Raw genomic sequence first — 23,410 nt, 5'->3', positions numbered from 1 at the left:
GCATAGAAAGTCAACCAAGTTGACTGTGCTGAGATGGCAAGATGACATGGAAATTCTTGATTACGTGGAAATGCCATGTATGCATTTGATGTGCATGCCATGTAGGCTTTAGGGAGTCAACCTTGTTGACTAAGTTGAGGTGTAATGATGACGAGGCATGCTGAGATGGCAAGATGTTTATGTGGAGTCTCCCCCATATGATGTGGCATGTACATGTAGGACTAAGACTATGTTACCATAGCTCAATTGCTTGACAAATGGCATAATCTCTAGGCTTGGTGAGACACCAAGCCTAATAGGGTTCCTTTGTTTTAGACTTTGGGTGGACAAATAATGAAAATTTGATTAAGATGGCTGGAAAATGGGCTTCCCTTACTCAAATTTACTCAAATTGTTTTTGTTAAATTCATCATGACAAGTACTTTGATCCACAAGAAATTCAAGTGTAATGAGGGTTCTATAAAATTTATATAGTTAAATTATTAAACTTTTACAGTCCCTCTCAAAGATTGAGAGAATTTTCTATAGAAGATCAGAAGAAATCCAACCGTTAAAATTGCAATTTGATAATATGGCCACATTCTATACATACTTTTCTAACTTCTCACCGTTTAATCTTTAGTGATAAGGTTCACATTTTCCAAGATCTTGAATAGAAAATCACATATTGCTTTATGATAAAAAGCAGCGAAAACATATTTATAAAAAATAGTTAAATAGCCAAAAAATCTCAATAAATCAAGTTAAGCTCTATGTAATGTGTTACATTCATGTATGAATTAGGATGATCATCGGACTTGGGATGGAGAATTAATAAGCATTGTATGTGTGACATATACTGCAGTAAAAAAAGGTGGAAAATGCAAATGCCAAAACTTTCGTGCAATGAAACAATCACTATAATAAATTGGATTTCCGATCAGGGGGTGCCATTTGAACAGTCACTACATGTATAATGTGCCCCAAACACCATGCCACTGAATTCCAAACATAACTAGAAGAGATTGGACCTTTAAGTTGTGAAGATGTCTGTTTTCAGGCTACCTTCAGGGCGCCCAACTGTCAAAAGTGGTTCCCCTTATCTTGCAACCAACCACATGACTATATTCTAATATTTCTACACACGAGGGATTAAACTGTCAATAAAATATGTTGTGCAAGAGTGTCGATTATGATGAGATAGTGGTAAAACCTTATATATGTATACTAAAATCGATGAATATTGCAAAGTCATAGATCATCATCCATTAGGCAAAATATGGACTCTCATTTTTGCCCCTTAAGGATTTCCACACCTCCTCTCTCTATAAAAATGGGCTCATGGTGAAATTTTTGCAAATCAACTCAAAAGTGAGCGGAGTTTAGACATTTGGAATATACTCTTCGAGACCTTTCCACCAATGATATATAGCATGATAAGCAATTTTGAATATTTAAGAAGTCCCCAAATTGGTGATGACATGGCATGTAACATGCCATGTCACGTCATCACCAGTTTGGGGACTTCTTGAATAATCAAAATTTTCCATCATACTATACATCATTGGAAAGTTCTCGATGAGTAGATTCCAAACGTGCAATCTCTTCCAACTTTTGATTTGATTTGCAAAAATTTCACCATGAGCCCATTTCTCTAGAGAGAGGAGGTGTGGAAATCCTTAAGGGGCAAAAATGAGAGTCCATATTTCACCTAATGTATTCTAACATCCTCGGCTAGATCCATGGCCACAAAAGATCAATTTCAAGGAACGATTCTGCACCCTCTTCAATGTCACTTAAGGAATTTTGAACCAAGTGGTCAATGTCTCATTCTTCTGTAGGATCAAGATCATCTATTTTCTCCCCTTCATCGATGTACTTGGATCTCTATCAGAACTTAATGACCTTTCTTCCATATGCTCTTGAATCTATCCCCTCAGGTCTAGTATCCACAAGAGATTATTGTACAAGCCATCCTTTAGCCATACTACCCTGTGGACGAGCTCGTTGTTGACGGCGAACAAATCTCTTTAGAGTTTTCATGAAACTCTCTAGAAAAAGCATCCAATGACTATGGATAGTCCTTGTAACTATTAGCACAAAAAGTGATTAGCCTCTAATCATGTTAATCAAGAGAAGAAAGAAAAGGAAAGCCCAATTGTTTCTTCTATAGCATTAAAGAAAAAGAAAAAGAAAAAGAAAGCCCCCCAATTGCTTCTTAACATTAAAAAAACCCCTCAATTGCTTCTTCAATAGCATCAAAAAAAAAGAGAAGCCCTCTCTTTATTGCCTTAAAAAACCCCAAATTACTTTTCTCTATTATAACATTTAAATTTTATTTTATTTATTTTATTTTTTCTTCTCTCTAAACAATTTCTTATAAAAAAAACAAAACAAAAACAAAGAGAAAAGAAAAAAATACCAGAAACAAAAATAAAATAAAATAAAATAAAACCAAAGCCCACTGAACAACAAAATAAAACAAAAGACAATGAAAAACGCGATTGTGCCAACTGCATCGGGTTTACTCCATGCCAGCTAGGGCCCCACCAAACTATGCTCCCTGCAGTAGTCTATGCTCCACACACGAACGTTTTCTCTGCACGCCAGGTGGACCTGCCATACTCTAACCCCTCCATGCTGGCACGCTGCCTTCAATAGCCCCTGTTGGATTATGTGGACGTTTGAACGGCATTGCAAATGGAGGAGTTGACAAAGGGTTGGCCAATTAAGATATTTTAAAAAAAAATCTTTGCCAGGGCTGGTATATTCTAAGGAAGCAACGTCAAACTGCTGTTCATTAAATGAAGTTGAGGGCAGGTAGGTTTGTTGTGGGGTATCACCCAACTGGTAGCCTTTTTCAACTGCTCTTTTGTGCGAAGCTCTTGCTCTTTCTACTCTTCCTTGTCCTCTTCAACATTGGCACTCTCCTCTCTCTCTTCCACCTTTGTGCCTACCTTCTCTACTACTATAGGAGTTGGTTTCAGCATAATTTATGCATCATCACCCTTGGGCTTTGTTTTTGTGGTGGCTAGAGCTTCACCTGTGTCAATAAGAAGTTTTTCTTCAGACTCCTCGTCATCAACAATATGGAATTCAACCACATTTTTCAACAATGCCTTTCAAAATTCTACCTTTAGCATTGAAATGTTTGATGTGGTGAACCATGTCGGATCAATCTGCGGCGGAGGGAGAAAGAACACTTTGTTTCATAAAAAAATTCACCATGCCAATGAATGTTGAAATAAGTGGTGTGGTGGTGGTGGCTGACAGCGGTGTCATAGAAGTCTCCAACAACACTTAACACCACTAGGTAGCACCCGACATGCATTGGAAGCTACCGGCATGCATTGGAAGCTACCGGCATGCATTGGAAGCTATCGGCATGCCTAGGTAGCACGCGGGATGCATTGGAAGCTAGTGGCATTCATTGGAAGCTATCGGCATGCATTGGAAGCTAGCTACCCAGAATGCTAATGTATTGCCCTCATGCATGAGGCTTATGCATATGGGTAATGCATATGTCCAATGCATCTGGCCACCGCTTGAGAGATGCAGACTATGCATAGAGGCTTATGGCTAATGCCTAAGACTCATGCATAAGCTTTATACAGGAGCCTTATGCATGAAGCTTTGTGCACAAGTCTCATGCATGTGGCTTATTCATAAGCCTTATGTATAAGCCTCATGCATGAGGCTTATGCATATGGCCTTATCCATATGGCTAATGCATAAGTCTCATGCATGAGGATTATGCACTAGCCTCATGCATGAGGCTAAGGCATATGGCCACCTCTTGAGAGAAGCATAAATGTCAAAAGGCTATCCATAGAGCATGGAAAAAGGAACAAACCCTAATCTTGAAAGTCCTAAAACTTACAAACCCTATAATACATAAAAGCATAAGAGAAGAAAAATACAAGAAAGAGATTTCTTACCTTGTGAGGCTTGTATGTGTTGAAAACCTACAAAATCAAACCAAATGAAGAAAAAAAAGTATTAAGAAAAATCAAGATCTCTTACCTTGTGAGGCTTTAATGGAGAGCTCTTAATTAGGGTTTCTATGTAGAATCTAGGGTTAGGGTTAAGCTTCAACAAGAAGGGAAAAAGAAGAAAAGAAAAACTTAAAAGAGAGAAAAGAGAAGAGAAATACTCACAAGACAGCTTTCATGAAAAGCTTGTTTGCATAGGAGATGAAGGAAAAGAGAAGACATACCTTGCTTGAGCTTGAGGAGGATAGCTTAGGAGAGGTAGAAGTGATAGATTAGACATAAACCTATAAAAAAACTCAAAGTACCAAGTTTAGTGCATTTAAAAGATAAAAATGATACGGTGGCAAAAGAAGTGGGATACTTTTTGTAGGCCATTCTGCTGAGTAGCGGTTTATTTTTTATAGTATAGGATCATTTTTTCACTGCTAAGAACGTTGTTGAACATCATTTTTCGCTAGTGAGGAGCGTTATTTTGCTGCTCAGCTATGTTTTTACAGCAAATTTTTTTTGCTAAATAGCGAATAAACCCCTGACGTTTCCCTTCCACTATGTATTTGGCCAAATGAATGAAGTAGCTCCACTGTGATACCATAAATGATAGATGTATACCATGTATAAGAGTACACCTTATGACGTCCTAGTTGCCTTCGTTGTAGTACTCATCACCTCTTACTTAATAATATCAATCATGTTAGTTGCATACTATCAATTGGATTCCTCATAATCAATCCCAACATGACAGCATATGAAATTAACAATCATAAACACCAATAACACCAGCTCAATATATAACATGCAATCACCCACAATAATAATAATGCTAGCATGATCCCAAAATGCATATACACCAATGACACTAGCTTGTTAGTAGTTAATAATGGAATCACCATGATACCAACTACCATCATGGTGTTATGGTATTTCATGCATCCTCAATCTACCATAGAAGGATCTAGCTAACATCAAGTTCAAGAGTTATAAAAGAGCACCTCTTTTTAATCAGACATAATACTTACTCAAATTTTATAGTGAGGATGTCTTGGATCTTATATTGTGGCCTTTCTAAATCAAGCAATTTCTCCCATATGTGCATGACACTGTGTTTGTTGTTTTCCAAGGTCTTGACTATTTTGTTATGAACACATGCTGATATACAAGATTTTGAGATGTTCATCAACAAAGCTCATAGTAAATTTATGTAGGAGACGTCAGTTTGATGAAAGCTTAACTGCCTTCTTTATATATGTAAAATATTAAAAAACTCACAAGAAAGGATATTCCAAACGAGTATATGACAACTATCAATATTGAATGGGAAACATTTTTTATTCACCTTTTTACTTATGATTTCTCAGCTCACATGTCTTTATACATATGCACATGTGTGTGGGTCATGTTTATACAACTCCATGCAATCAAATGGATGCATTTTTTCAAGTATGCACATGTAAATCCAAAGATACTTAAGAACATATATATAAATAATCACTTGTCTCCATATGTGCATGTGTTTACCTTAATCTCCAAGTTCTTGACTATTATGTTGTGAACACATGTTAGTACAAGATTTTGAGATGCTTAATGTGTCTCATAGTAAAGTATGTAGGAGACAGTGATGAAAGCTCAGCTGAAGAAAGGATATTCTAAATGAGTTCTTATGACAACTATCAATATAGAATAAAAATATTTTTTTATTTATCTTTTTCTACTTATGAATGATTAGCTCATATGTATTAATACATACACACATGTGTGGGTCATGTTTGTGCGTGTTTGTGCAATGCCATAATAGATTCATTTATTTGTGCATGCACATGTAAACGTAAAGATACATAAGCATATCTATATAAATATGTATGTTAATGTAAATTAACATATAGCTAACACATCTACATCTACACATACAAATACACTCTCTAACACACCCACACATAGATAGTATAAACAAATGCATGCACATCTACATGTGTCTATTCATGCTTCTAAAGATCATTAAGTAGAATCTGTCTTACCACTTTACCTTTATGTTCTAGTATGGAATATAGGAATTATTCTAAGGTGATATGTATGAGGGTGGAAGTCGTACTACTAAGTAGGTATTTTGATGTGATGCCTTGACTCCTTATATGCTATTATGGCTAGAGTGTAATACTGAGGTTGACAATGTATGAGGTAAATATAGATGTTAGGATGTTGTGGTCTCAAAGTAGCTTTTGATGTAGACAAGAAGAGGTTGAGGCTCACTACTCACAAAAAACTTTCTTCTTTTCCAGTATGAAAAAGAACATGCCCTTCGAGTGTAACTTGTTTTCTTTAATCAAATTCCTATGACTCATTGGTTCTACAACTAAAAATGTTAATTTCTTAAAGGGTTTCTTCAAGATAAAGTCAAAGTCATCAAGTTTTTTGAATTTTAACTAGTGCTAAAATACATTAAGTTGTAGAGGCTAGAAATGGAAGTGTTGAAATGTTACATCGCTAGTAATTCCCTTAAACTATTACTAAAACAATGATCGTAGTAGGCTAATGAACTTGGTTAATGCCTCATGTGTTCTTGTTGCGCAAAACTGAGTGGCATGTACTTGCTTTGAATTCTTCTATTATGGGTGCTTAATATCCTTGTGAAATTTGAGTGAATCACTATTTTTATCTTCACCTATGATGTACTTCAAAGAAAAAAACAGATTATGCCTTCCATAAATAGTGAGAGTGCAATATAGAAAGAATTGCCATTCAATTTCTAAAATTAGGAAGATGTCATAGACAAAAGGCTTCAAAGGATGCTTAATATGTTTTGAATTTCAACAAAGTTTTATGAACAATTATCATTTTTTCCAAACTTTTCAAGGATACGTGTCATGTGAAGTGACATTTGAAGTGGGGTTGGTTTGAGCTAGGTAGTAGCTTGTGTGTCCCACAGCAACTAACATAGCCTTTTGTGCATCACATTGGTGCCTTACCTTTCAAAAGTGTTGCCTAAGCTTTGTAAGGAAGCTTGTGAGTTACCTTTCAAGAGTGTTACCCAAGCTTTTCATAGAAGCTTTTTACACATACAAAGTGTGTCTTATGCATACATGTAGTTTGTCTTATGCAAACACATAGATTATCATGTGCAAACTAGTTTCTTGACATTTATCTTAGAGGTATTGAAATAGCAACAAAGAAATTAGTAATATTTTAAAGGGCTCACCAAAATTTGATCCAAGAGAGAAGCATGTGAAAGAACCACCAGAATTTAGTCTATCTTGTGTGCTCAAAACATGTGCTTTGTAGTATATTTTTTCTTTTCTAATTAAAATTACCGATTAAAAATTTGGCATCACCTTTATTTTCTAGGGACAAAAATAATATAATAGGGGTCTAATTTTTAGGATTGAATCCCTCTCGGTTACTTTTGAGCATCACCTTTATTTTGAATGGCAAAAAACATATATATTTTTAGAACATTTATGGCAAAGGAACATATATATTTTTAGAACATTTATGAGCGCTTAATGATGGAGATGCACTAAGTCGTGAGTACCTACACTAGAGCATAGGGGTGCAATGGTCATGACTTTTAGTGGGATGTTTTATGTTATTTCAAAAAGGTTTTTGAAAAATCTATGGTAGAGAGCCTTAGAGGAGTACATTGATGATAGGGGTGAAACTTTTAGGAGTACCTTAGTACAATTGGTGTGTCTAAAATGTGCTTTAATTGACTCAATTTATCTAATGGAGTACAATGTACACATGGAGGAGACATGGTGTTCGGTCAATGGCGGTGGTGAAATATGTAAATAATTAGTTTGATGGTCCCTTTAAAAGGACGTTTTTATACACACCCTCCTCTGTAGTTGAAATTTGGATTGAACGAGTAGCACCCATTTGACAACCCTAGAACGGTCATTGTGAAAAAGAGCATGTAAATATTATCAAATTAAAAACTTCATTAGAATTATTCCAACAACTTTTCCTCTTTGCATTGTCTTTGGAGAGTCAAAACCAAAAATAATTGAATAGAAAAACTTGGCATTCCAAGCATTATGGGAGGGAGGCACTCATAATTGCAAGGCTCGGTAGTAGGTGAAAATGGTTTCTTTTTTATTTAAGAAAGAATGTTTTAAAATGTCAGTTATATATTTTTAAATCACTTTTTCTTGAAAAATTTCTTTCAGCTCGCCCAATCGACATCAAGGCAATAATTCATAACAAGCACCACTCAACCTTATGAAAAATTTTTGAAAAAGAAAGATAAAGACATGAAATTTGGGGAGAGAGAGAGAGAGAGAGAGAGAGAGAGAGAGAGAGAGAGAGGACACTAAACATGAAAAAGAGTGAAATATATACACATATATATGTATATGTATATGTACATGTGTGTGTATGTGTATGTATACACATATATATGTATATGTATGTGTGTGTGCGTATGTATGTATATATATGTGTGTGTGTGTGTATGTGTGTGTATGTATGTATGTATGTATGTATGTATGTATATACATGTATATATGTATACGTATACACACTCACATACACACACACACACACACACACACACACACACACACACACATATAATATACATTTAGAGAGAGAAAATGAGGCAATGCTGCTATCATGCTATGCTCTTGTGATGGAAGGAACTGTGTGCCCTACTTTACAAATTAAAAAAATATTTTTAAGATGTGCATTGTGCATATGAGCCTATTTAAAATATACCATATTTTATGGTACATGTGGCATACATGTGGATGGGTGGCTTGATACTTGTGCGTTTTATTTGATCTGATTTTATTTGGTTTTTCCTTGGGGGTTGTAGATGATCTCATTCACAACACGTTTGGTTTGATTCAATTGAGAACCTTCTTTGGTGCTTTTGTGTTGCTTGCTCACACATAACACACATTCCCCCCTCTCTCTCTCTCTCCACACACACACACACACAATCTTTCTCTCTCTTCTTCCCCCCCACACATAATCCCTCTCTCTCTCTCAACACACACACACACACATAATCTCTCTCTCTCTCTCTCTCTCTCAACACACACACACACACACAGTCTCTCTCTCTCTCAACACACACACATAATCTCTCTCTCTCTCCCCCCCCACACACATAATCTCTCCCCCCCTCTCTCTCTCTCAACACACACACATAATTTCCCCCTCGCACGCACATGCCCCCTCTCTCTTGCAGTGGTCTCATTTCTTTACTCTCTCAAGTCTATGTAAGAATCCCCGTCTCACACACACACACGCACGCACGCACCCACCTCTCCCCCCCTCTCTCTCACACACGCACACACGCCTGCTCTCTCTCTCTTTCAAACACACGGTTTCTGCGTTCTCTCTCTCTCTCTCTCTCTCTCTCTCTCTCTCTCTCTCAAACACACCTACTCTCAAGTCTATGTAAGAATCTCTCTCTCTCTCAAACACACCTACTCTCAACTCAAGTCTATGTAAGAATCTCTCTCTCTCTCTCTCTCTCACACACACACACACACCCACACCTCTGTCTCTCTCTCTCTCACACGCGCACACCCCCTTCTCTCTCTAACACACCGTTTATGTGCACTTTCTCTCTCAAACACACCGTTTATGTGTTCATTCCCTCTTGACTCTCTGATCTCTCTCTCCCCCCTACAGTGCAAGGCTAGACCATACTTAACGATAAGCTTCGCATTTCCTCTCTGATTATTATCATCATTATCATGGATGCAGTGATCTCTTCCACAGTTAATCTCCTGAGCGCCCACAAGCCTCGCCTTGCAGAAGCTGGAGCGATTAGCGAAGACAAGAGCGATAATTGTACACCTAATGAGCAATTAGAGCCACAATTAGTGAACTGCACAAGCGCAGATCAGAGCTCCAGCTGCTCACTAATGCGAGAGCTCAAATTAGAGGCCAATATCCATTATACTAATCATATTCTTAATGATAATCATACTCCTAATACAATTATTAATGAATTATGCAGCATGTGTGGAGACCTGGGCATTGCGGAGCTTCTCTTCCTGTGCATCAAATGCTCACAGCGATATCAACACACGTAAGTGATCAAGATAATCTCTCTCTCTCTCTCTCTCTCTGATCTCCTCCCCCTTATATAATTAACCACTGCTTAATCAACATACTTAGTATTAATCATTCAAAACACTCAATCATGGCCTGGCTCTCTCACCTTTGCTTCCTGATTAAGGTTCCTATTCGTGATTAGTTTTTTGAGGGTAATTCCAAAACCGATCAAAGCTAAACTCGCTTCCTAATTATGGTTTAATACTAGCATAGCCTATTTGAATTATGGATTGCACGCAATGTCTTCCAGTAATTTCATGAACCTATGCTTCTTGAAAGTATTAATTCATGATTAGCATGTAATGGTTTGAGATTAGTTTCATCTACTAATTATCATGGCCATTTAGCATGTAATGTTTTGAGATAAGTCTCACCCAGTTAATATCATGGCCATTTAGTATGTAGTGTTTTCAGATCCATCCAGTTAATATCATGGCAATCAGCATGTAATGTTTTGGGATTAGTCCCTGCATCTAATTAATATCAGGGCCTACCTGGCTAAGCTATGCTTGTAATCATGGCGTGTGTGTGTATATGTTATGACCTGCAAATCAAACCTATGACTCAAACCATGGTTAATAATTTGCCAAAATACATTTTGTTGAGGATTGATGATGAATGGACAGTGATTGATAATTAACGTTTGGATTAATTGGTTAATACAGCTTGTCTTAAGCTGGCATTAATGGTCATCATGAAGCTTATTGGGCTAATTAGTCTGCTGGTAGACATGCAATTCTTCATGATTAGCACTGCTCATTTCATGCACCTATGGAATATAATTGCAGTAATATTTTGGATTACAAATTCATAATAGATAGTAGAGGCTTATAATAATTAAACTTGCAAAAAACTACTTCATTCTTGAAATACTGCAGCATTATTTTATGTGATGTCCAATCAGTAACTTCCAGTTTCATGCATTATTACATTAGTTCTTGACTTCAATATGTATCATTATGGAATGTAGTTCCATGTAGTCTTGCATGATTTGTTTATTTATTAACACGATTCTCGGGCAGCGTGTGGTTTCCCAGGAAATGATATATTATTTCTATCATCTGAGTGGGTAGGAAGGAGAGATGTTTTATTAAGTCTACTTACACTCCTTTATATTTGCAAGAGGAGTGTTGCATATTAGCTTCTAATGTATTTGTTTAGAGTAGACCTATCAAAATTAAGTATTTGTTAGAGAGGGTACTGAATTAAACATGCCACGAGGGTAGATTCGAACCCCGAACCTCCCATCTGAGAGGCCAGGGTGATAGAGGGTACTGGATTAAACATGCCACGAGGGTAGATTCGCACCCAGAACCTCCCATTTGAGAGGCCAAGGTGATAGAGGGTACTGAATTAAACATGCCACAAGGGTAGATTCGAACCCCGAACCTCCCATTTGAGAGGCCAGGGTGATAGAGGGCACTGAATTAAACATGCCACGAGGGTAGATTCGAACCCTGAACCTCCCATTTGAGAGGCCAGGGCGCTAAGCCGAGGAGGCTAGTATGTATGTATACTTATTTTATACAATGCATGTCTCTTTATTCAGGTGGAGACATGAGCAAGCACCACAGGTGCCAAGGTTTGAACTCGCGACCTTTGGGAAGGGTGGGTCATGACCTAACCACTCAAGCAAGAGCTTTCCACCAACACACTGTACATAATGTATACATGCACAAGAACATGTACAAGAGGCTTATTTGTTATCAATCTCCGTGTACATGTCGCATCCCCCGGGGCTTGAATGTATTGCAGTACATAGTACATGGCTTGGTCATCTCTGCAGTATTGTAGCATTATTTCATGTACTATATATTACATGGCATTACTTGATTTTAAGGGTCAGTTAATTGTTTTGGTTTTCAATCCCATACTTTATACAGTACTTGATTTCATGTATAAGTGTTGCCATATAATTAACCTTGAATCTCATTTATTTTCACAAAATGTACTTGATGTCATGGATCATTGTGTGATCTAGTTTCATATAATTTTTCTATTAGCATGAGGTTAAATGCAGTTTGATTTTTTAACAGTATTTGCAAAAAATGATTCATTTCAAATAGAGTACTATTGCGCCATTATATCATATACTATCATTATAATCTTTGATTGCATGTATTATTTAATAGAGCATCATTTCATATTTCATGTGCTATTGCAATCTTTGATTTCATGTATTATTATAGTACTCAGTCTACTGTAGCAATATTGTTTTGTTAATGATTATCACTTCCATGGATTATCACATTGTTTGATTACATGTATCTTTGTATTATTTGTAATTTGATAAAACTTCTACTTGATTAGCATGAGTTTAAGCTTTGTAATTACAATTATTTGTGTTCTAATCCGCCTGCAAATTACTTTTTCCAGATATTGCAGCAGGTCTTATCCTAACATGGGTCCGGAGACATCAATATGCAATTGGTGTTTGCATAATGACGAGTCATTATCACCTAAGCTGGAGATTAGCACTAATCCGAATGCAAATCAAAAGCTTCATGATCCACACGCATCACAAGATGGTGGAGAGCAATCGGTGCAGATGAGGAGGCACAGCAAAGCCTTTGAGTACTTGCTAATGATAGCAGAGTCATTTCCTAATGAGGGAGATAATCAAGTGATTAGTGAGGCTAATGATGGATTAAAGCAGAAACAGTACACAAGCGCAATATCTAGTATAGATAAAATCATAGCTTTTGGAGGGCAAAAACGCCAGCGCTGCGCCAAGGGTATTACTTCTTTGAAGTCCAGGAAAAAGGGTCTTCAATTCAGCCCTCCAAGAGCGAATTATCGCAGGTATAAGCTTCTGGCAGATGTTTTATGCTAAGAAAACCGAGTGTAATTAAGCTTAATGATGCAGTTAAGTATGATAACCTATGTTGTAACCGTTATGTGACCTTGTATAAATCTGAATCAATGTTTTGATCATCATTATCTCCTGTAGCTATCATTATCTCCTGTCTCTGATCAGCCGCATGCTTTAATCGCATGATTTATGAAATTATATGTCTTCTAAAGCTGTCGTAAGTGCTTGATTAACTTGTATAAATGTTTAATTAGCGAAATGCTTGATTTATATACCTTCTAAAGCTGTCGTGAGTGCTTGATTGACTTGTATAATTAAGGTTTAATGAGTTCGAAGTGAGCATTAATGATCCCAGATTCCAAAGCTCGAAATAATTTCGCTTCTTGATTACAGCTACTATGAACCGCACAGTTGATTAGTGTTACTATTATTTGGTCGTGATTCGTGGTGATGATGAGCAATACATGCTTGCAAGTTGTCCGTGGAGTTTCTTGGGTGGGTAGATGGTGTGGGCCTTAGCACTATAGTGGTGAGGATGTGTGTGTGTGTGTGTGAGAGAGAGAGAGGTATTAACGTCGTCAATAGAATGCAACACGAGGGCATATACGCCAATAGAATACAACACTAGGGTATATACGACCAACAGTGAGACTTGAACTCTGGTGGATCATGAGAGAGAATGAGAGAGATGCATTTTTTATGTGAGTGAGAGAGATGCATTCTTCATGTGCATGAGTGTGTGTGTATGAGAGAGAGAGATGCATTCTTCATGTGTTTTATATGTACTATTAAGTCTCTCTATATGTAATGTGTATGTGTGTGTGTGTGTGTGTGAGAGAGAGAGAGACAGAGAGAGAGAGAGAGAGAGAGAGAGAGAGAGAGATTCATTCTTCAAATGTGTGTGAGAGAGATGCATTCTTCATGTGTGTGAGTGTGTGCATATGTACTACGTCTCTCTATATGCATACTTGGCGACCCAAAAAATCCATTTTCACACACATACCTCCCCATACAAAAGCATGTGTGTGTGTGTGCCCATGTGCATGTGCGTGTGTACGTGCTCATCACCTCCATTGTGGCAATCTGCACACATGCTTGACCATCTAATACTTCCATTTTTATACACGTACCCGCCCATCTAAAAACCTTGATGTGTGTACATGTGTGCGTGCATGTATGAGTGTGCGCATGTGCATGTGCATGTGAGTGTAGTCTACTCATCAACTCTACTAAGGCCTCCTCCATTTTTACACACATACTTGCCCATCCAAAAGTTTACATGAACCGCCCATGGCAATTTGTCACAATTGTAAGAAACAAATGGCACTTTTGATTAAAAACAACCTTCAACTTTTGGAAGTCAATAGTTGAATTCTATATGATTTTGAGAAAGGTTTTACACTCTGTTAGAACGATAAATTTATATGTTCATCAATTGTTCCCTTTAATAAACCTAGAAAATTTCACTACAATGTACGATAAAATACTTTTAAACAACAATGTTAAAAGAGTAAGGCCGACAACATAGTAAGTGTAGTTTGTTTTAAAAGAAACACAGTAGTTATTCTTTACAATGATTGAAATTTCATGGAGTGAAGGTATTGATTTATCTCAAAATGTAAAAGATTAAAGAGAACTTTTATGAATAAAGACACCCAAAGACCTCAAGAATAGCAAAAATAAAAAAAGATTTAATCATATGTGACAGAATAGTTTCTTGCACGCTTATAAAAAAAATGGTGTGTGCTAGATCTTCTAAATCTCATAGTCTCTCTCTTAGTCGCTTATTAAATCATGAACATGATGTGGATGATCATTGTTCCCTCGTTTTGGCTAATGATTGATATTATTTAATTCCTTTGATTAGGAACATCTTCCTTTTTATTTATAATCCATTTGTAACGGCATTCGACAATTCACCCTTGACATTCATGCCTTCAAATATTTGTTCACTATGAGGAGCCACTTGAATCACGTACCTCCATTTTTAATCAAGATGAATCTTTGCATCAGTGTGAGAATATGAGTTTGGAATTTAAATGACTTGATTTTCTCTCATTATGACATACATTTTCTCACTTATTATGACATACAATCCAAGTTGGCATTATTATGTTTGCACACATTGAATATTGTTAGTCACATCAGGCTAAAGGTTTTTTGTGGAGTCTATTAACAAAAATCCTATTATAAGCTATTCTCATGAGTGCTTCAACAAATCACTCTAATGTACCTTGATTTTGTCCCCTTGTAAGCCTCTTCAATGAGTAACATCCATGCGTTTGTTCAGTGATTTCCTTCCCATACATAAAGCATCTGTCTTGACATGAACTTGAGGTCGAACTTGAGATCTCTCTTTCTCATGAGTAAATATGAATTGGATAGAGAAATAATATGTCATTTCAAGAATACATTGTGATGAAACTTCACTTTGTTGATGAGGTATGCATACATGGTACACATCTGCTCACTAAGACTTGTAATTTTGGATCTATCTTTTTCTTCTTCTTTTTTGAGGATGTAAGAGTAGGTTGTGTTATAACTAGATCTACACATTAATATATACAAAATTTCATTTTAAAAACCATTTAACATTAAATGGGAATACAATATAGTATCAAAATTGCACCTCCAAGATGTCTTTTATGTTCTCATAATAGTCGAGTTAATATAAAATCTACTTGATAAGTACCTCCGAAATAGGTCTTGCCACCATAAGGTGATAATCACATGTGTTCTAAATAGATCTTTCCCATAAGGTGATAATTCTATGTGTTTTTATTTTGTATCAATATGATATCCATGGAAGTGTCCTCCAAATATGATATACATGGAAGTGCCCTCCAAATAGTCACAATGCATTAATGTTTTTGTACAATAATAATAAATAAAACTTTAAACTTAATAAAACATGTTCTAGCCAAGTATTAGAAATTTTCAATAAGAGTACCGCTTTGACTAATGGTAGGATCCTCTAAGTCTTTTGCATGGTCTATGACCAAGAAAGCTTAGTTAAAGAAAAGGCTTACTAGATATGGAATAAAGGGATCTTCTAAAATCAGGTCTTTGGTTTTTTTCTCAAAGATTCATCATGTATGCTTATCCATTTTTCCTTTTTTCTCGTGACTCTGCGAGAGAGAGAGAGAGAGAGAGAGAGAGAGAGAGAGAGAGAGAGAGAGAGAGAGAGAGAGAGTACATAAGTAGCTTTTCACATTCATCAGTTGGCCATCATAATTGTGCCGATGTAGGGCATATTGGAATGTGGAATATTCCTTGAGTAAGATATTATATAATAAACATAGATAATTATTAATTGATGTACTTTAGCCATCTAAGCATTGCACCTACGCATATTGAGCTATCAAAATTGACAATCTCCACATTCTTTTTGTAAATGTATTCAATGTATAAAGGTTTCTAATCAATGAATCCATCAACACCATAATGGTCACATGTAATTAAGGACCCCCTCAGGGGCTCATCAACACAGCAATGGATACATGCAATTATGGGGCTACTTAGGGGGTCTCAGACTGTCCTTCTGCTAAGATTTCATTTTGGAGTGATTTTCTATATGAAGATAAAATTTAGATGAAGCCCAACAAATCCCTTTGCTATTTTAAAAATTACTAGTAATATCCTTGTTAAATATGTGCTCCTTCATTCCGTCTTGTAAATTTTCCTATTTTGTACCTCCCAATCCAAAGCTCAACAATTGTGTGTGTGTGCGTGTATATATATATATACACATACATAGATATAATCATTTGGGAGCTTCTCTCTCTCTCTCTCTCTCTCTCTATATATATATATATATATATATATATATATACTCTCTCTCTCTCTCTATATATATATATACATAGAGAGAGAGAGAGTATATATATATATATATATATATATATATATATATATAGAGAGAGAGAGAGAGAGAGAGAGAAGCTCCCAAATGAATATATCTATGTGTGTGTGTGTATGTATGTACGTGTATATATTTGTTTATGTAAATCACTAGTGATAATGTCGTGTCCTTCGTAGTGGTCCAAAAAATTAACATCAAAAGAATCCCATACACAAGAGGACTAAGCATGCATGAACACACGCAAGAGGCTTTGTGTGTCTAGGTTGTATGGTTGTAGAGAAGAGAAGAATATAGCAGAAAATTTAGCCATCCATCTCCCTCTTGTGTCTTGCTCTCTCTTGTGTGTGTGTGTTTACTTGCAAGGAACTCAAGTTCTTCCTCTCCTCCACATTCTATTTATGGTATCAAAGAGCCTAGTTCAAGCTAAGGAGCTGAGCAGCAAGCAAAGGAAGCTATGAAGGCAAAAGAAGCAGTATACATGGGTAATAGGATCATCATCTCTTCCCCTTCTTGTTTAGATAAGACACCCCCTGGGTAGCTATGGAGCTACACATCTCCAATTGAGGAGTTGTCTTCATAGGCGTGGAGGTTCCTATGTGGTGTGTAGTAATTTGTACCGTAGTTTTACAGCCAGATTCACGTTTTAAATATGTTTTAGTCTCCGTTAAGTCACTGCAAGGTGTTTTCGACATTTCCAAGACATTCTAGTTGAGAATTGTCGCTGCTCAAAACATGGTTATTGCAGTATATCAATGTATTTTGGGAGTACAAACAGTGGTTGCACATGTATTGTTGATCTTGAGTGTATGTACATGTATTTTAGTCATATCTAGTGACATACAGGTTGTGTTGAAGTACTGCTAACGATAGTCTAGAAGATACTATTGTGTTACATGTTAGATAAGCAAGTGTCATCTATTTACAACAACCGTAGTGGTATACAATTGGCCAGGTACCCAATGTTTCATGAATTTATTGAACACATAGAGGTCCTTTATCACTTCACTAGAGCGATCTTGGTGGCAGGACATGTTGATCTTGTATACATCAGTACAGAGGAGTAGGTAGCTGACATTTTCCCCAAGGCCTTGGGAGCACAGAAGCTTCACAAATTATGCAATATTCTTGGTGTCTTGGAGATGGAGTTGATCTTGAGAAGGAGTGTTGAGATGTCGAGATCAACATGAGCGTCACACTCATGGCGTGCCTGAATGGATCGTTCCACCATTACACCACTAGGGTGTTTGGTAGCCATTGACATGATGTATCTTCACGAGTGATTCTACAGCTTGACTACATCTACCTAGTCCAACCAAGTTATGGTATACTTACCTTTCCAGCTCACCTATTTAGCATGTTCACATTATGGACCGCTCTTGTACATAGTACTCTAGTACTAATGTTGGTTTTTAGTATCTTTTATACACCTCTTTTGAGAGCAGTAAGTAGAAGAAGTTCAACCTTCCATCTCTATGTGTGTCTTATCCATTGTTGTGAGAGTGTGCATGTGTGCTTGAAAGAGCTCACATAGTACTCTAGTACTAATGTTGGTTTTCACTTATCTTTTATAGACCTCTTTTGAGAGCAGTTTAGGTAGAAGAAGTTCAACCTTCCATCTCTATGTGTGTCTTACCAATTGTTGTGAGAGTGTGTGTGTGTGTATTCTAGTTAAATAGACGGCATCATCTGTTGTACTTTAAAATAATCAAAACATAAAAAAAGTGTGCTTGAAAGAGCTCAAACTCTCTCTCCTCCCCTAATCTTTTCAAACGTTGTCCAAGTGAGTGGTGGTCCAAGGGAGTTCACAAAGAGGCAAGTGATGTTACAATCCATTTCCATGATTATTTGCCAGATTGATGTGATTATTCAGGGCTTAACAATTTGTGGAGCCTACATTGATGGAGCACCTACATTGATGTGATTATTTAAGGCTTAGTAGCCTACATGAAATGGAGGAGCGGCCATGAATGTCATGAGTTAAGCTAGCATGGAAAAGTTTGAGGTTCATTTTCATGAAGCTTCTTCCTTTTGTAGAGCCAAAAATTCTTGTGTGAAAGCTCTTGGGGTGATTTACAAAGCTTAACATTAATATATGTGGTATATATGTTCCTTTTGATTTGCAGGTTATTCCTACTAAGGCAGATCAAGGAGCCTACCCTCTTATCTTACAAAGGCATTGGATGCAGCAAGTGAACATGACCCAAAAGTTGTAGTGTGAAGAGTATGACACTGATGCTGCAAGCTCTTCTTATGATGATAAGGAAGATGATTCACCACTCAAGAAGATTTCCATGGATGTGTTTGGGGTTTATCTTAATTTTTTGGATAGGGATATCGATGCTACAAGATTTTCTTATGATGATAAGGAAGAGGTTTCACCACTTAACAAGATTTCCATGGATGTGTTTGGGGTTCATCTTGATGTTTTGGATAGGGATACCATGCTGGCAAATGAGAGGGTGCTAAAAATGAAAAGACGCTTGGATCCTCTTTGACAGAGGAAGAGAGAGAGGATAACCTTGATACGCTTAATGGTTTTCCTTAACGCTTTGCTAAAGAGTACAAGGATCTTCGACGTGTGACTATGACTTAGCATAAGATAGATTCAAATCCCGACGCAAATCCCATTACACGACTTCAAAAATTGGGGACTATGCAATATGTTGCCTTGAAGATAGAGAGTGATCATCTTTTGAAAGTGGGCTTTATCTCTCATGGAGAATTTGGTGGGTTCACCCATGGTGGTATCTTCAGAGAGAAGGGGGGTAAGTGGCACATATGTTTTGATTTCAACCCTTTAATATTTGCACCAACAAAGGAATCATCATCCTCTTCCTTTCCAAGATAATATTCTTGATCGTGTGGTAGGTCATGAAATGTATATGGTGTGTCACATGGATATTCAGGCTATTTCCAAATTTGTATTATCAAGGTAGACCAATTGAAGAATATTTTCCATGTAGATGCTTTGCTTATCACATGATGACCTTTGGATTCATGAATATCCCAGCAACCTTTAAAAAAATTTATGAATGCGGTGTTTGAGCCACATGATGACTTATTCATACAATCCCCCCTAAGGCCATACTTAGCAGTCTTTTGCCAATGAGCGAACAAGGCAGTAAAGATGAAATTGGTTGTGACCCCCAAGTGTCAAAATCACCGAGGCAAACTCCACAAACTACAATACCAGTGTCCACACGTGGTCTCGCAACAAAAGAGTCTGGCAAAAGGAGATAGATAGAAATGTTCGGCATCACACGATGGCAAACTGCATGCCAAGTCTGGTCCACTCCCTCATGTAGTGCTCCATGCGGTAGTATGCGGTTTATCTCTCCATGCCCACCTCACGGACTAATTGTCTCTGGCGCTCAATCTCTTGGTGTGACTCCTGCAACTCCAAAGTGAGCTATGACACCTATTGACAAAGCTCATCTAGCTTGGTGTCCTGAAAAGTGAAAGTGATCAATATTAAGACAAAGGTGATGCTGCCCCAACTCTCTCCTCGACCTGGATTGAAGTAGAAGCCTGGGTGTGAAAATATGAGGAGCCCTCCACAAACAAGATAAAATATAGGTGGATAACTCCCCAATGTAGAAATACACATCATAATTGAATTACTCTAGAAGGGTTTGAGAGAATACCGTACTAGTGGTCGGCTCCGATAAGAGAGCCATGGCATGTCGAATAGACTTTGTGGCATGATGGAACTGGTAAATTATCTGCACATCTAGCTCGCGCACTGTGGCAAATGGCAGCATCTCCAATCCACGAGGTGTTTGAAGTGTAAGTGGGAGACGCCTAGCCTGGTCACTAGGCCTCCTATCTGGTCGTCCTAAAGCTGGCCCACACCATGGCCCAGCACTGGGTTGACGATCATGATAATCTACCTTGAGACACCCAACACGAACTCTGCATCTAACTGTTGTGCAAAGTAGATCAGAATCTCATGATGATGGGGCAAGGCAACATAATATGCCACATATCGTGGTAAAATGTGGGTTGCCATAGCTGCATGGGTGCACCAAGCTGCCTTAAGCAGCCTTGCAATTGCGACTCGCCCATCCTCAAGAACAAACAATTGTAATGTCCTCTATCTGCTGATAGAGGGCAGTCAGGATACCTCTCGATGAGATAAGCCGATCAAGGACCTGTCAAGGACTCTACGTCATCGAGGGAATGTAGAGTCTCCAGCATGCCCTCCAACGATGCAACAAGATGTATGGTGGAGGGATGTGAATCTCTCTATCCGTGAAGTTGATTGCATGAAGCCTCTAAGAGTGCGACCATCTCGGGGATGATCTCTAGACCTGCCTCACGAGCCATGATAAAAACTACAAGATGCCACGTAACCAAAAAGTCATCTCTCTCTCTCTCTCTCTCCCTCTCTCTTATTCTCTCGCTCTCTCTCTCTCTCTCTCTCTCTCTCTCTCTCTCTCTCTCTCTCTCTCTCTCTCATTTTCAATAGTTTTGTGATGTAGCTACACTCGAGAGAGATGGGTCAACACGATACCACTTAGACTTTTGTAACGTTCATATCAAGATAGCCATTAGAAAATAGTTAGTGCATTGTCAAGTCCGAATGGTAAAAAACATGAACTCGTAATTCCCCCATAGCTAGTTCTAAGACCTATCTTAAAGACATCACCCTTAAATAACCTAATCTAATGGTGGTAACCTATGATCATATCTATCTTTATGAAGTATCATATTCAACAAATCCAATCAATAAATTCATTCTTCCTCACAACAAAGGATATTTAATCTTTACACTATATATGTTAAGTCCTTATAATCAACACACACTTTTGTATATCCTTCTTGTCCACTAGGAGAACTAGTTCTCCCTATGGTGACTTGCTAGGCATCAATGCCCTATCCACAAGTACTCTTGAATATATCTAATCTCCTCATCCCCTTAGATTGTCTCAACCTATAAGGTTATTTTAAAAATGCTTTTGTCCTGAGGTATATGGTCTACACCCAAGTTTAGAGAAAACATGTCTGAGTTTTTGTACATCATAAAAGAAAAGGAGATTTGTATTTTTCAAGGTGAATATCAAGTTTATTATAAATAATGTCTTATCTTCTAAAACTATTAAACACAAAAACGTAAAACATTAAACAAAAAAATCTGAAGGAACAAATGACAAGCACATATATCAATTGAAAACACACAACTTACATGACTGTAAAAATGCTTAAAAATTAGACATCATTGAATGAAATAAAGATAAAACTTGGTTGCATTATATTCAGCACATATAAAATATGCTTAAATCCCAAAAAACTACACTAGATGTGTATAGCATACTTCCAAAAAAGATTATATTTTATAAGGCTACCCTAAAAGCTATAATACATGGATACAACATGTTGAAGCCCTAAAAGAATACTTAATGATCCAAAAATTTAATATAAAACATATTATAATAAAAGTTTTCACTTATCACCGTTTTAAGAGATGAAGGAGAAAGAGAGTAATTTATTCTACAAGAGAATTACTGTTACAAGTAAACATGTGAATCACTTTATCCCACATGAATGACACAAGATAGGTGCATGTGAATCACTTCATTCAGCATGCAAGATTGTAAGGTCGTGCATGCCTACCTTTCCCAAAGAGACATCTATTATCTAGTAATTACCTTCAAGTTTTAGTGCATTTTCATGTAGTTACTTACCATCATTACCAATAGACGTATCTATTGCACTTGCCTTCTCTCTCTCTCACTCTATTCCCTTTCCCTTAAACACTCCTAGAATTTCAAAGTTACAGACTGTGTTACCCTTCTAAGAAAGCTTCATATATGATAAAAAGAGTTGTAGACTGCAACACCCTTCTTAAGTAGGGGGCTGGTTTCAGATTTCAGTTAATACATATTTAACTTATTGATCCCATTAAAAAAAACAAAAAGAAATCTTCATCTTTGAGAGAAAGGGATTTAGGCTTACCTGGGCAAAAGGGCGGGTCTAACAGCAACAGCAGAGCAGGCATCAACTGAAGCGAGATCGACAGTAGAAGCTCTTGGCGGTGACAACTCGCCCAAGATCTGGTGATGGGTGACAACGAAAAAATCGACAATAGCGCAGAAAAATTATGAGGAAAGGATGCAAGAAAATGAAAGAAAGGGAATAGTTTGGGAATTTTAGGGTATAGCTATCTCAGGCAAGATACGTGGCACCGAAATTCATTTTTGCTTTTAATATCTCGCTCAAGATATGATAAAAATATAAATTATTAATTCGATTTATGTATCTCGCCCGAGATATGATACATACATAATTATTTTGATTTATGTATCTCACCTGAGATATGATAAAACTATAAATTATTAATTCATTTTACATATCTCACTCGAGATATGACAAATATATAATTATTTTGATTTACATATCTCGCTCGAGATATGGTAAATATATAATTATTTCAATTTACATATCTTGCCCAAGATATGATAAATAGATAATTATTTTGATTTACGTATCTCTCCCAAGATAAGATAAATATAAATTATTTCAATTTACGTATCTCGCCCGGGATATGATAAATATATAATTATCTCGCCTAATAAACTTTTTATCAATTTTCATCTTGCCCGAGATAAAATATACATACTAAGTTGGCATGCCACCGTGACGACCGGGCAATCTAGTCAGCAACTCCACGTATCTTGCCCGAGATACGTTGAGATGCTAACTAGA

General features: G+C 37.0%; 1 protein-coding gene across 1 annotated transcript; it reads left to right on the top strand.

Annotated features, from left to right (window-relative positions):
* The first annotated feature begins 9,524 nt into the window (after positions 1–9,524).
* Positions 9,525–12,970, top strand: LOC147609977 (uncharacterized). The gene is made up of 2 exons (XM_086786967.1): positions 9,525–10,005; positions 12,408–12,970. The coding sequence occupies exons 1-2, from the start codon at positions 9,668–9,670 to the stop codon at positions 12,862–12,864; spliced, it is 795 nt and encodes a 264-aa protein (XP_086643093.1). The 5' UTR covers positions 9,525–9,667; the 3' UTR covers positions 12,865–12,970.
* Positions 12,971–23,410: the final 10,440 nt, after the last annotated feature.

This window comes from Cibotium barometz, chromosome 50 (assembly GCF_041138505.1).
Source record: "Cibotium barometz isolate CiBa-2024 chromosome 50, ASM4113850v1, whole genome shotgun sequence".
Taxonomy (NCBI): Eukaryota; Viridiplantae; Streptophyta; class Polypodiopsida; order Cyatheales; family Cibotiaceae; genus Cibotium; species Cibotium barometz.
The sequence above is the reverse complement of the archived record's forward strand: the minus strand, read 5'-3'. Positions and strand labels throughout refer to the sequence as shown.